This window comes from Cryptotermes secundus, unplaced genomic scaffold (assembly GCF_002891405.2).
Source record: "Cryptotermes secundus unplaced genomic scaffold, Csec_1.0 scaffold537, whole genome shotgun sequence".
NCBI classification, from domain to species: domain Eukaryota; kingdom Metazoa; phylum Arthropoda; class Insecta; order Blattodea; family Kalotermitidae; genus Cryptotermes; species Cryptotermes secundus.
The window spans coordinates 1111865-1125178 of record NW_019740661.1 but is presented as its reverse complement, the minus strand read 5'-3'; the positions used below and the strand labels follow the sequence as shown (position 1 = coordinate 1125178).

The 13314-nt window shown below is 39.8% G+C and overlaps 1 protein-coding gene across 1 annotated transcript; it reads left to right on the top strand.

Moving 5' to 3' along the window:
- Positions 1-2476: 2476 nt before the first annotated feature.
- LOC111872488 (transcription factor RFX3-like) lies at positions 2477-3664 on the top strand. The gene has a single exon (XM_023866453.1). The coding sequence runs from the start codon at positions 2477-2479 to the stop codon at positions 3662-3664; it is 1188 nt and encodes a 395-aa protein (XP_023722221.1).
- Positions 3665-13314: the final 9650 nt, after the last annotated feature.

Here is a 13314-nt window from a genome sequence, read left to right as displayed (position 1 = left end):
ACTGTGTCACTCATTCCCGAAGTCACTATTTTCTCAGTGTCCGCTCCTGGTTTAACAAGACCAATTACTTCATAATTCTTGTCCAGATGAAACTTCACTTCTTTCGCCAATCCTCTGGAGTGGCTGTCACCTATAATTACTACTTTACGCTTACTCTTATTTCCAACCTTTTTGTTGTATACATTCACCATGCTCTTATATGCCCCGAAGGTACTCGATAATTGGGAAGATTTAGTCATACTGACTTGATTAGACGAATATGACTTCTGCTTCTTTACACCGTTCATTTCGGTCACATATTCCAAAGTGTTTACGACTGTACTGTCATTGTTGAGGTTAGGTAAGTTATGTAGTGGAGCGAAACGATTTATAATCGTTGGTATTGACTGGGCGCATTGTTTATATAATTTTCTGCTCCTATTACTTCTACCATAAGATGCTTGTACCCAGTTATCAAATTTGGTGGTGTGTTGATCATAGTCAATACCCTGATTTGTATTACTCGCGAGTGTGTTTACATTGGGATTTCTCTCTACCTGCAGTAGCTTTATAATTTATCTGGCCGAACTAAGTTCTAATAATACTTTTCATACTTCGATTTAATTTGATAACAGCAACTACATAAAACTTCCATTATTAGCCTCTGTTGAAGCAGTCAAAACTGTAACCGCCAAAACTAACTAGTTTCAGCAGCCGCCATGATACCCGCATGTTGCATTTCCATTGTCATTCCTTTACTGTGGCTATCACCCACTATTAAAATTCTCTTCTTTGTCGTCCTTTCCACTACTACAGCTTTATCACATTTTTCAAATTTTTGTTCATCCATTTCGAGTCTTCCTACAGATTCACCTTCATTAAAGTTACTGAGGGGTTGAAAAATATTTCATGCCGGTATAGATTGGCTATTTACTAAAACCGGTCTTTTACAACCCTTAGTTACCTTGCATCAACTATCCTCTTTTTTCTGCCAATTATAAGTCTGGCCTTTTAGACTCTCTATCTTTCCTAATAGAACACTAATTTCCGTCAGAATAGCTTCTTTCACCGCTTGACGATTTGCTATTCCTAAGATTTTATTACACTCTTCTAGGTCAGTTCTCAAGTTTTCAGTCACTTTACAATTTACACACTTTTGATACTGGTAACTATTTATTGTTTCAACACTCCAATCACGGGAACATCGCGAATAGCAGTTATTTTCTTCCCAACATTGCTCACATTTACCTATTTGGTCCGCCATCTTACTAGTTACACCAAGAAAATATAAACCCCCGTGTATATATATGCAGGGGTAACACACTACCGTGTACTGGTAAAACACGTAGCTAGAAGAACAGTATTACTGCAAAGCACTCTCAAAAGAGAAAATAAAAATCAATGTGACCATATCATAATCCCATCGGAAATTAATCACCCGGCTCCATCAAGAAAAAATAGATCATACATACCAGATCAGAGAAGAAAAGGCCTATAGGGTAGTAATACCAAATCTACATCACTCAGTAATCACGGACGAAATAAATCAGGAACTACAAAAACAAGGTCATGCTGTCCGCAATATACTAAATGTTAGACATCGTCAAACAACAGAACCACTGCCTTTGTTTATCATGAGACCTAGAACCTAAAGAAAACAATATGAGCATATATGAAATTAAATACTTATGCAATATGAAAATAACAGTCGAAGCCCTTAGGGAGAGAAACGACATTGTACAATGAACAAGATGTCAGTGCTAAGGGCATACAAAAACATATTGCGCAAGACCGTATACTTTTGTTCAATGCGGAGGCGAACACAACACAACCTGTGTAAAAATAATCCAAATGCTCCAGCAAAATGCGCCCTATGCGGAGGTTATGTTTATTATATCCAACACAAATCTAATTTAAATTAAATCAGATACAACTCAACTAACACTACCTGACACCAAAACTGTATCTGTTGGAAGAAATATGGAACTAGGTCCAAGTACAAGGAAAAATTACTTATTTTAATGTTGCACATGTGTATATACTCGGACTACGTCAAAACATCATACGAGCAAAAGATATTGTGGGTCCTAACAAGCGCAGCGTTGCTAAACACAGAGGCTCTGTTACAGGCGCAGGCGGCGATGACGTGGAAAGCGCAGAAGCGCAGACGGCTATTACGTAACAAGCGCACGCGACGTTAACGTAACATGCGCTGATGAGCTGGCGGCGATGACGTAACAGGCATACACGGCGAGTATATAAGGTTCTCCACCGATCTAGACTTTCAGTCGAGGACGAAACTTGTAAGAGTGCGGAAGTGGAAGCTGGACGTTTCAAACCGCTCAGGTGTAAATACACTGTTGCAGCCGCGATTATATAACGGTCTAGACAGACAGTCGTGGACGGAACTTGTAAGAGCGCGGAAGTGAATCTCGGACATTTTGAACAGATCAGCAGGAGTAAATACACTGTTGCAGCCACAAGGTAACTGTCAAACATGGAGACTGAAGAGTGGGAGCAACTCATGAGCCAGGAGGGTGAGTACTTAGGGGAAACATACCAGGCCATCTATTCTGACTTACTCAAGTTGCAGCCAATGGACATGGAGGAAGAACCAACTGAAATATACTTCTCAGTATCTGGCCAACACTACTCCAAAAACACTAGTGCAGTTACATGTAATCAGACGGAAAGTGATTTAATGGACGGAACCACTGCAGACCAGTTGCTTGCTAAGGAGATTGGTGCCTACCTTAAACAACAAGATGTCGATCCAGATACCGTTCATACCGTCACTGCAACACACTCACTCACCACTAACACCTCAATGTCCGATGCTGAATGGTATCTGCAGAACTTTGAACTAGCTCCATATCAGATGGAAAGTGATTTAAAGCACGGAACCGCTACAGACCAGTTGCATGCTAAGGAGAGTGGTGCCTACCTTAAACAGGAAGCTGTCGATCCAGATATGGTCCATGCCATCACTGCAACAGAAAGTCATTTAACGCACAGAACCACTACAGACCAGTTGCTTGCTAAGGGGAGTGGTGCCTACCTTAAACAGGAAGCTGTCAATCCAGATACAGTCCATACTGTCACTGCAACACACTCAGTCACCACGAACACTTTTTTGTCCAGTAATGAATGGTTGTTGCAGAACTTTGAATTTTCTCCAAATTTGAGACTTCCTTGTTCTACAATGTACAAACTTTACCTGCATCATTGTAACAAAGACAAATTAAAACCTCTTAGTCGATCATTGCTAGGGAAGGTGATCAGAAGTGTTTTTTCTCATGTGAAAAAGAGAAGACTTGGTAAAAGGGGTAATAAGAAGTCCCACTATTGTGGAATCTGCCTAATTCCTGGATCAGCAGTGAGTAAACTGGCAGAAGAAGAGGACTTAGTTGATTGCCAGAAAAAACCAGTGAGACGCCATAAATTCTGGTCCCGCTCAGGTGTCAGTGGGACTGGCATTCTGAAAACAGGAAACAAACATGAGGAAAATGCAAACAGTTCAGTCGGCTTGTGTCACTTCCCTCCATTACAACAGGATCCTCACCCACACCTGTATCCAGGTGACCTACCAGAAGCAGTACCTGACTTTCCAGATATAGAATTCATTCTAGTCCTACCTGAGAACTGCACATGGGAGATCTGGACACCTTTCATCGTATCTACATAGAACACTGTGCGGCCTTTGTGGATTCAATTGTGAACTTTAAATTCCAGACTGTTGAGAGTTTGTGGAGAGAATTCTGGTGAAGTCAAAATAATAACAATGGCGACGAATGTGACCAGGAGAAATATTTGTCCTAAAGGAAGCTGTATCTCTTATGCAAGTGTGTGCCAGTTCAACCGATCTAGATATTCAGTCGAGGACTGAACTTGTAAGAGTGCGGAAGTGAAAGCCGGATGTTTCAAACAGCTCAGATGTAAATACACTGTTGCAGCCGCGATTATATAATGGTCTAGACAGACAGTTGTGGATGGAACTTGTAAGAGCGCGGAAGTGAATCTCGGACATTTTGAACAGATCAGCAGGAGTAAATACACTGTTGCAGCCACAAGGTAACTGTCAAACATGGAGACTGAAGAGTGGGAGCAACTCATGAGCCAGGAGGGTGAGTACTTAGGGGAAACATACCAGGCCATCTATTCTGACTTACTCAAGTTGCAGCCAATGGACATGGAGGAAGAACCAACTGAAATATACTTCTCAGTATCTGCCCAACACTACTCCAAAAACACTAGTGCAGTTACATGTAATCAGATGGAAAGTGATTTAATGCACGGAACCACTACAGACCAGTTGCTTGCTAAGGAGAGTGGTGCCTACCTTAAACAGGAAGCTGTCGATCCAGATACGGTCCATGCCATCACAGACCAGTTGCTTGCTAAGGAGAGTGGTGCCTACTTTAAACAGGAAGCTGTCGATCCAGATATGGTCCATGCCATCACAGACCAGTTGCTTGCTAAGGAGAGTGGTGCCTACCTTAAACAGGAAGCTGTCGATCCAGATACGGTCCATGCCATCACAGACCAGTTGCTTGCTAAGGAGAGTGGTGCCTACTTTAAACAGGAAGCTGTCGATCCAGATATGGTCCATGCCATCACAGACCAGTTGCTTGCTAAGGAGAGTGGTGCCTACCTTAAACAGGAAGCTGTCGATCCAGATACGGTCCATGCCATCACAGACCAGTTGCTTGCTAAGGAGAGTGGTGCCTACTTTAAACAGGAAGCTGTCGATCCAGATATGGTCCATGCCATCACAGACCAGTTGCTTGCTAAGGAGAGTGGTGCCTACCTTAAACAGGAAGCTGTCGATCCAGATACGGTCCATGCCATCACAGACCAGTTGCTTGCTAAGGAGAGTGGTGCCTACTTTAAACAGGAAGCTGTCGATCCAGATATGGTCCATGCCATCACAGACCAGTTGCTTGCTAAGGAGAGTGGTGCCTACCTTAAACAGGAAGATGTTGATCCAGGTATGGTCCATGCCATCACTGCAACAGAAAGTGATTTAACGCACAGAACCACTACAGACCAGTTGCTTGCTAAGGAGAGTGGTGCCTACCTTAAACAGGAAGATGTCGATCCAGATACAGTCCATGCCGTCACTGCAACACACTCAGTCACCACTAACACTTTGTTGTCCATTGATGAATGGTTGTTGCAGAACTTTGAATTTTCTCCAAATATGACCCTTCCTCGTTCTACAATGTACAAACTTTACCTGCATCACTGTAACAAAGACAAATTAAAACCTCTTAGTCTAACATCGCTAGGGAAGGTCATCAGAAGTGTTTTTTTCTCATGTGAAAATGAGAAGACTTGGTAAAAGGGGTAATAACAAGTCCCACTATTGTGGAATCTGCCTAATTCCTGGATCAGCAGTGAGTAAACTGGCAGAAGAAGAGGACTTAGTTGATTGCCAGCAAAAACCAGTGAGACGCCGTAATTTCTGATCCCACTGAGGTGTCAGTGGGACTGGCATTCTGAAATCAGGAAACAAACATGAGCAAAATGCAAACAGTTCAGTCGGCTTGTGTCACTTCACTTCATTACAACAGGATCCTCACCCACACCTGTATCCAGGCGACCTACCAGAAGCAATACCTGACTTTCCAGATACAGAATTTCCTCTAGACCTACCTGAGGACTGCACATGGGAGATCTGGACACATTTCGTCATTATCTACATAGAACACTGTGTGGCCTTTGTGGATTCAATTGTGAACTTTAATCCATGATATGTATGCAGTGTCCATCTTTTAGTGCACTCAATTTCACTTGTTATTTCACAACATGTTTTGGCACTATAGTGCCATCATCAAGTGCTCCATTTACGTTAATCTATTTCATTGCTTGCCATTATGTAATTGTAAAATTTAAAAGTATTTAAAAATGTTCGCCAATTATAATAAATATTTATATACTAAAAACATGTTAAAATTATTTATCTTATCTGTCCAAATTCTAACACCATGCATAGTTCCACCACTATGGGAGTCGTTCCTCTTACTCTCAGTGTATATCGTGTCTCATGTTGTGTGTTCCCTGTTTGGTTGGGGGAGTGTAACAGGATGCTAAAATACAACATTGTGAACTTTAAATTCCAGACTGTTGAGAGTTTGTGGAGAGAATTCTGGCGAAGTGAAGATAATAACAATGGTGACGAATGTGACCAGGAGAAATATTTGTCCAAAAGGAAGCTGTATCTCTTATGCAAGTGTGTGCCAGTTCAACAGTTTTTCTGGCGTATGGGTTGCCTGTTCCATCAGATTGCAGTCAACACTCTCATTCCTAATATTCTTGTGCCAATTCCAAGTTCAATAACACAATCAATTCAAAACTTTGCAAATGGACTGGAATTGTGTCTAAAAAGAGTCATGACAAACTATCCTGAGGAAATGGTGCACATCAAAGTGTCTGCTGTGAGTGTCCTGGCACAGACATTGTGGCGCTACAGCTTACTAAACCATTTGGCTCAAGCTGAACATCGTGTTCTTCAGAAGTCTTCACTGATACACCAGATGCTGGTTGACCTCAATCAAGTTGGCTTTCACAAAATACAAGCCCAAGCATCATGGGTACATCAGTGTGATGATAGTACGGTACAACTGGAAGTTGTCTTCAAAAAGATACTGCATGAGCAGAGTTCATTAGAGCAATGGTCAGCCTGGTTGGAGGCTGTCATTTTACAGGTGCTGAAACCATATGAAAGAACACCCGACTTTGCAAAGGCTGCAAGACAGTTCCTACTCAAATGGTCATTTTACAGTTCACTGGTTATCATAGACACATCACTCAGAAGTACAGCAAGCTTTGGCTCCCTTCATGTGATCTGTCTACTATATGATGAATATATATTCTTCATTATTGAGCACAAAGTGGCTCTGGAGACAGGGGACACTCCTATTGCAGTAATGGGAGAAACATACAATAACAATCAGTCCAATTTGAGTGAATTCATCCAACTGGGGCCCTGTAACTGGGATCTGTCTTTTAAAGAGGAAGTTCCTGTTAATGTTGGAAGGAAGATAGCTCCCACGACCCTTGTTGTTGGAACTAATGAAGCTAGCCACCATGCAGTCGGCACAAAACGTTTCAAGATCGGCTAACAACTGCATTAATTCTGGTAATATGTAAATAATCTATGTCATACCTCAGATTTCAATATGCTATCATATGAGTTAATCAGTGAAAGATAAATATATATTTATAGTTATGTCATTAATGTTGAATAAATGTAAATGTCAAACACCTGTCTATTCACTAACACTTGACAATGTGTATACATATATATATATATATTACGGACTTTTATTTCCATGCTTTATAGACAATAACATATAATAATACGAATGATTAATTAACATGCCATTCACAGTTTATCCATAATAATAAGGATTAATTATTATGCCACTCACATTCTGGCCTAGTGTGCCTTTTTCACTCCTGGCAGCCATTATTTCTACATAGAGATTGCAGAAGTAAACATTAACACAGCTTTTGTGACTTCATGGCCAGGGGTTGTAAACAGTCATTAGAGAAGAAGAAACATGTGTAACTACAGTATTTACCAGTCATTATCGTAACAACCCCACGAAACTCTCATTATTGGTGGGCAATGTGACCAATGTGACCGCCATGACACCATGGTGCCATGCTCCTCTCATCTCTACGCATTTGCCACTAACTATAAAATTTCAGCCAGAGCCAAGAACACAAATGGTAAGAAGGTATGCAAACATATCACCTCCTTTTGGGTGCATGCAAGTTTAAAAGTATTTGTAATTTATGAATTGTTCAGTGATGATTTCAAAACATGATTTTCACACTATGAAGTTAATGATTTTCTAGTTTGAGAAAGTTTTAATGTTCTGATCGTGGAAAGTTATTACCAGAATTAAATGCTCCATTCATTCTGTGAGGGGCTCCTTTGAGGATAAACTATTTCTTTTTTGTGTATATATTAATCTACTTTGTGACTCACTGAGCTATCTTCAAACATGAATCAAGTTAAAAGTGAAAATAAAATATTAAGACTTTAAGATTCTCTTCTTGACGACTATCTGGGTATTGCCATTCACTGAATTATTGTGATTTTATGCTGGTGGAAGAAATGGCAAGATATGACGTCCTTTGAACGATTCAGACATAAACAATAGTGTCATTTTTGGGCTGTACCATAGCTTATGTGGTTAGTTACCAGATTCACACTGCAGCAGCCTGGTTTCAATTCCATGTCAGGTCATGTGGTGTTTGTGATGGACAAAGTGGCACTGGGGTAGGTTTCCTCCCAGTGCTTCTGCTTCCCCTGCTAGTTCTCATTCCACCAACTACTCCATATCCATTAATCATCTGTCATTGATGCTATAGTATAGACACATTTAACAGCTTTGTTAAAGGGAAAAAAAGGATGTCATTTTGTACAAAATGATTCTTTAGTGGGATTTTTTTGTTGAGGTAATTTCCACAAAATATTTTTTTGAAACAAAAAGTTTTGATATTTAATCTTAAGATGCAAACCCCCTCCCCCTCTTAAATAGGTTCATACAGTATTTACTCATAAGATATAAAGCAGACAAGAATATACCGTCTACACCAACACTCTGTATTTTAAAACAAAGAAAACACTACTATATCAACATTTGTTTTATTAAGGCTTTTATGGATGCAACATGTTTTGGCCCCTCATCAGGCGTATAGTGTTCGGCTTTTAAGCTGCTGAACTGCATCCAATTGTCATTCAGTTCACTAAATAAGCAACCATAAAATTCACTATAGAAAAAGAACAGCAAGAATCCATTAACTTCCCAGACCTAACAATACATTGTAAAGACAAAAATTTGCAATTGTCAGTTTATAGGAAACAGACAGACATTATAATACCTAATAATTCATGCCATCCATATGAGCGTAAACTGCCAGGTATTGACTTATTAAATCAACTACACACACATCCAGTGACTGAAAAAGCAAAAGACACAGAAAGGAACACCATCAGAAACATACTATACAATACGAGGTAATGAGTATAACACAAACCTGATCAGAAATACACCTCCCCAGTAAAAACAAAAACAAAATTCACATGCTGATCCTCAGCACCAAAAAAAAAGTGGGTTACCTTCACATATAGCAACAAAGGAGAAGAATCACAACTTTTTCAGGACACGCGAATAAAAATAGCCTTCCACACACACAAAACCAAAATATACTAAAGCTACAACCACAAACAGATAAGTATAGAAGTGGCATTTGCCAAATGAAATGCCTAGATAGTCCACTAAAAAACATAAGGCAAATGTAAAGAACTTTTAATATCAGATATAAAGAGCATATTCATGACATTAGAAGCAACAACAGTACCTCTGGATATTCAAACCATATATTCAATACTGGACACACATATGGAACAATAGTAGATACCATGGTAGTTATAACAATGGGAAGGAAGGGAAAACATTAAATACCTTAGAAAGGTATCACATTTATAAAATCAGAGGGAAAATCTACATAAAAATGACACATCTATAATGATACACACAACCCCATATTTGAGATATTACATGAGATTTACATAAGAAAACAGTACACAACTACCTCCTCCTTCCCATTCTACTATAAATGCGGGAGTAGGCACACCAACTATTCATAAGGTCCACAGACAAGGAATGACAATCAATATTATTATGCAGGAGGGGTGAAGGACATAACAGGCAAAGGGGCAAAAGTGAGTATATAAAAAAGAAAACTAATGTAATGAAACACAATAGATAACAAATAATATGTTTCTTTGCACATTGCAGACAATAACTACATCAACATACCTGTGATCTACAAAACAAAAGACTAACACCAATGCCGCTATGCATTATATCCAAACAGAGAGGTTGAAACTATATTGTTTGCATGGATGAAGATGCCCCAAGTGGAATTTTGAAACTGGAAAATTTTTATTGAAAATCCATTTTATTTAAATCATTAAATATTGCATTCACACACTGATATAAAAAGGTGGATATTTTCATACAGTGAAACAATTTTGACATATCAGAAGCACCTGATGATGGCCATCACCCAGCTATAATAGCATGCATAGATCTCAGACGAGTCTGTCTGTCCTAGGCTTGCGTTGCCTTTAATACCACCACAGTGTTCAACACAGAATCTGTTCTCTTGTCCAGAACAGCAGAAAATTTGGACAGAAACTCACCTGGCTTGACAGTCTCAGACTTGTCAGTTGATCTGTCCTCTGCCCCACAAGAGGACAGTGTTGTGGTAGTGGCACTCGTGATAGGGTATGACTGGATGATGTAGTTGCCACAGTTTCACTTGTCTTCAAAATGTGAGCTGCATCCCCAAGGCTTTCACGAGATTGTTTTGGTGGGTTGCCCAAGACAGGAGTACTACTACATGACCAATCTGATTGTAAGAAATGTACGATGTTAATCATTTGAATATACAACAATAAAAAGACATAGCTTCATTCTTACAGCAACCTAATAAATGTTAAAGGTGAAGATAAAATTGTCCCAGTACTAAATTAAGAAACATGCCATGAAGATGTAAAGGGCATGGAAATATAGCTCAATGCATTTGTAACATAACAGATGGAAGTGACAGGTCAGTTTCGTGCCCTGGCTGCTTTATCACCAAGAAAATAGTCCCCGTTGCCATTGGGCAGGAGACTGGATGGTTCAAGAACCACTCTGGACAACATGAAGAGGAGAAGAACTTCTATCACTCACCAGAAAGTGAATTCTGTTTCCTTGTTCATTCAGCCAATAACTTGGACATTATACTGACTGAGATATCCTAGCACAATGGAAATATACTGACTCCAGATAATTAACATATTCCATGTGAATTTAAAACAGCACTTGAGACCTTTAAATGTTCTGTGACAGAAAAAAGAAATATCTTATATTTGCGTTTGTAAATTTACAAAGGCATCAGAATACTTTTTGTTTCTTACCATTTGCGGAGGATTTCCTCTTTGTGCTGGTCTTCGTATGGTTCAAGAGTTTTCCACTTGAACTGAATGAACTCAAGATCTCATTGTTGTGAATTTGTGTCTTCTTCTGCTTATGGGGCCCAACAGCTTGCCTCACTTTGGCCAGGAGACTCCTCTCTTTTTCACTTGCCTCTCCCAACACAGTCATTAGCAAAAATATCAGACATGGGGTTCTTACTTTAGTGAAAGTTATTATCATGGCCTTCTGGCAAGTCACACCATATACTTTGCAGTTTTTGACTTGGCTGTCTGTATTTTCAAGGCTATAGCATCAAATGACTGTATAACAGTGCATGATGAATTGGAAAGGATGTGGAAGGAAGCTCTCAGAACCGGTAAACCGGTTCTCACAGTCTCTTCGCTTGCGGATTTCTTCGATTTTTTCTTCTACCCTGAAGAAGGGGGCGATACGTTCCTCAGAAACGTCAGTTAACACCACATATACACGGTGCCAAATCCCAGAAGACTGCTTTCTTCATAGTCACCGCCGTGAAAGCCTCAAATCTTACATAGATATGACACAGATCAGTATGATAAAGTCCTATATAATTAAGTCTAATAATGGAAATTTGCTGCCATTCAGAATATCATAATTAGCAATGACACACAATACATACACAGCTTTGATGTCGCCCTGAACTTGTGGGACGTCTGAAACATGGTCAAAGGTGATTTGTTCTTCCCTGCACGGTCTCTTTATTGCATCATCACCTTCATTTTCATCCAACTAGAAAAGATATAATTGCCTCATGATCAGTGACACACACAAAAAGACACAGCACCACTTTCTCCATCTTCCTGTTATTTCCTCTCTTTTATAATATAACTATCATGCCTATGCAGAAAATTCTGCACTTCAATTTGCAGAACACTTTTTGGTGTTCATTTGTTCATGGTTACTTACACTGTTAGTTCCTTGGAACTCTAGTCATGGTAGAGGGTTTATACCATCTCTCACAGAGCTGGGGGAGAAGTCTTATCATCTTACATCAGCGTGGATACCACCAGTTTGGAATGTAGCGTCTTGAGTGTCGTCAGGTGTATAGCACACTGTGTTGCTTGTTAGTTGGTACCAGTCATAGCGATTGTATTATGTGGTGTTCGTGTCACCATCATGGCACACCGACAATTGCTCGGAACAATTCATAGTGAGGTCAGGGAAGTAATAGCTAATATTGTAGAGAAGTGCAATGAGGAAAAGCTGAATAAACATTTGTTATTGCTGCTCCCAAAAGCTATGGAACTGCTGCTGTATATGCTGGGGTATCTTATGCCACTAAAAAACATCAGAAAGGAGAAGAAACAGAAGGAAAATGACGCCAACAGACAGCTGCAGTCATCAGGGAAGAAGAGAAGATGCATTTTTCGCAGCATTGTGTGTGTAGACAACTTTCATAAGTGCGTTACTAGTAATGAAATTCACAATTTCTATATACAGGAGAAACAAGTGACCACCATTCCCAAGCTTTTGCCAATAATTAAAAGCAAAATAAAATTTTCCTTCAGGAAAAACGTCTTTGTGCAGTTATTAAAAGGATGGAGTTTAGATGGCGGCAATGTCAGTCAAAGCGCAAAATTTTGATCGAAGGACAGGACATTGTGAACTGGCGAAGTAAATACTTGGTTAAAATAAAGCGGTAGGATGATCAAACGTGTACATTGACAAGATATGGGTAGACAGCAACCTGACATTTCAAAAGTGCTGGCAGAGTAATGACATCATGGGAATCCAGGAAAATGTTAACTCTGCCAACAGACTCATAATACTACATGCAGGGACCTCGAAGAGCCAGACCTTTCAGAAATGGCTGACGGAAAAATTTCTTCCCCGTATTCCTCCACAGTCCATCATTGTTCTAGACAATGCCCCATACCACTGTATCCAAACAGACAAGCTGCCAACACCTTACTCGCTAAAAAAGGATATGATATCGTGGCCATGCAACAAGGGTGTCGACAGTAATGAGAGTATACAGAAGAATGACCTCTACAAACAAATACTTTCCCTAAAGGAGAAAGTGTTTAAGATCGATTCCATTCTTTCTGGACATGGGGATTCTGTGGTCCATTTGCTGCTGTATTTGTGTGATCTCAATCTGATTGAGCTCGCATGGGCTAAAATAAAATGGATGGTCAGAGAGCACAATGTAACAGCGGATTTGTCACTTGCAAAATTACTGGAAGTGACAAATGAAGCCATACAAGAGGTTATGGCAGACAACTGGACCAGTTTCTGTCACCATGTGGAATCACAAGGAAAACTGTTCTGGAAGGAAGATGGTATTGTGCCGGATGTGATAGACAAAATA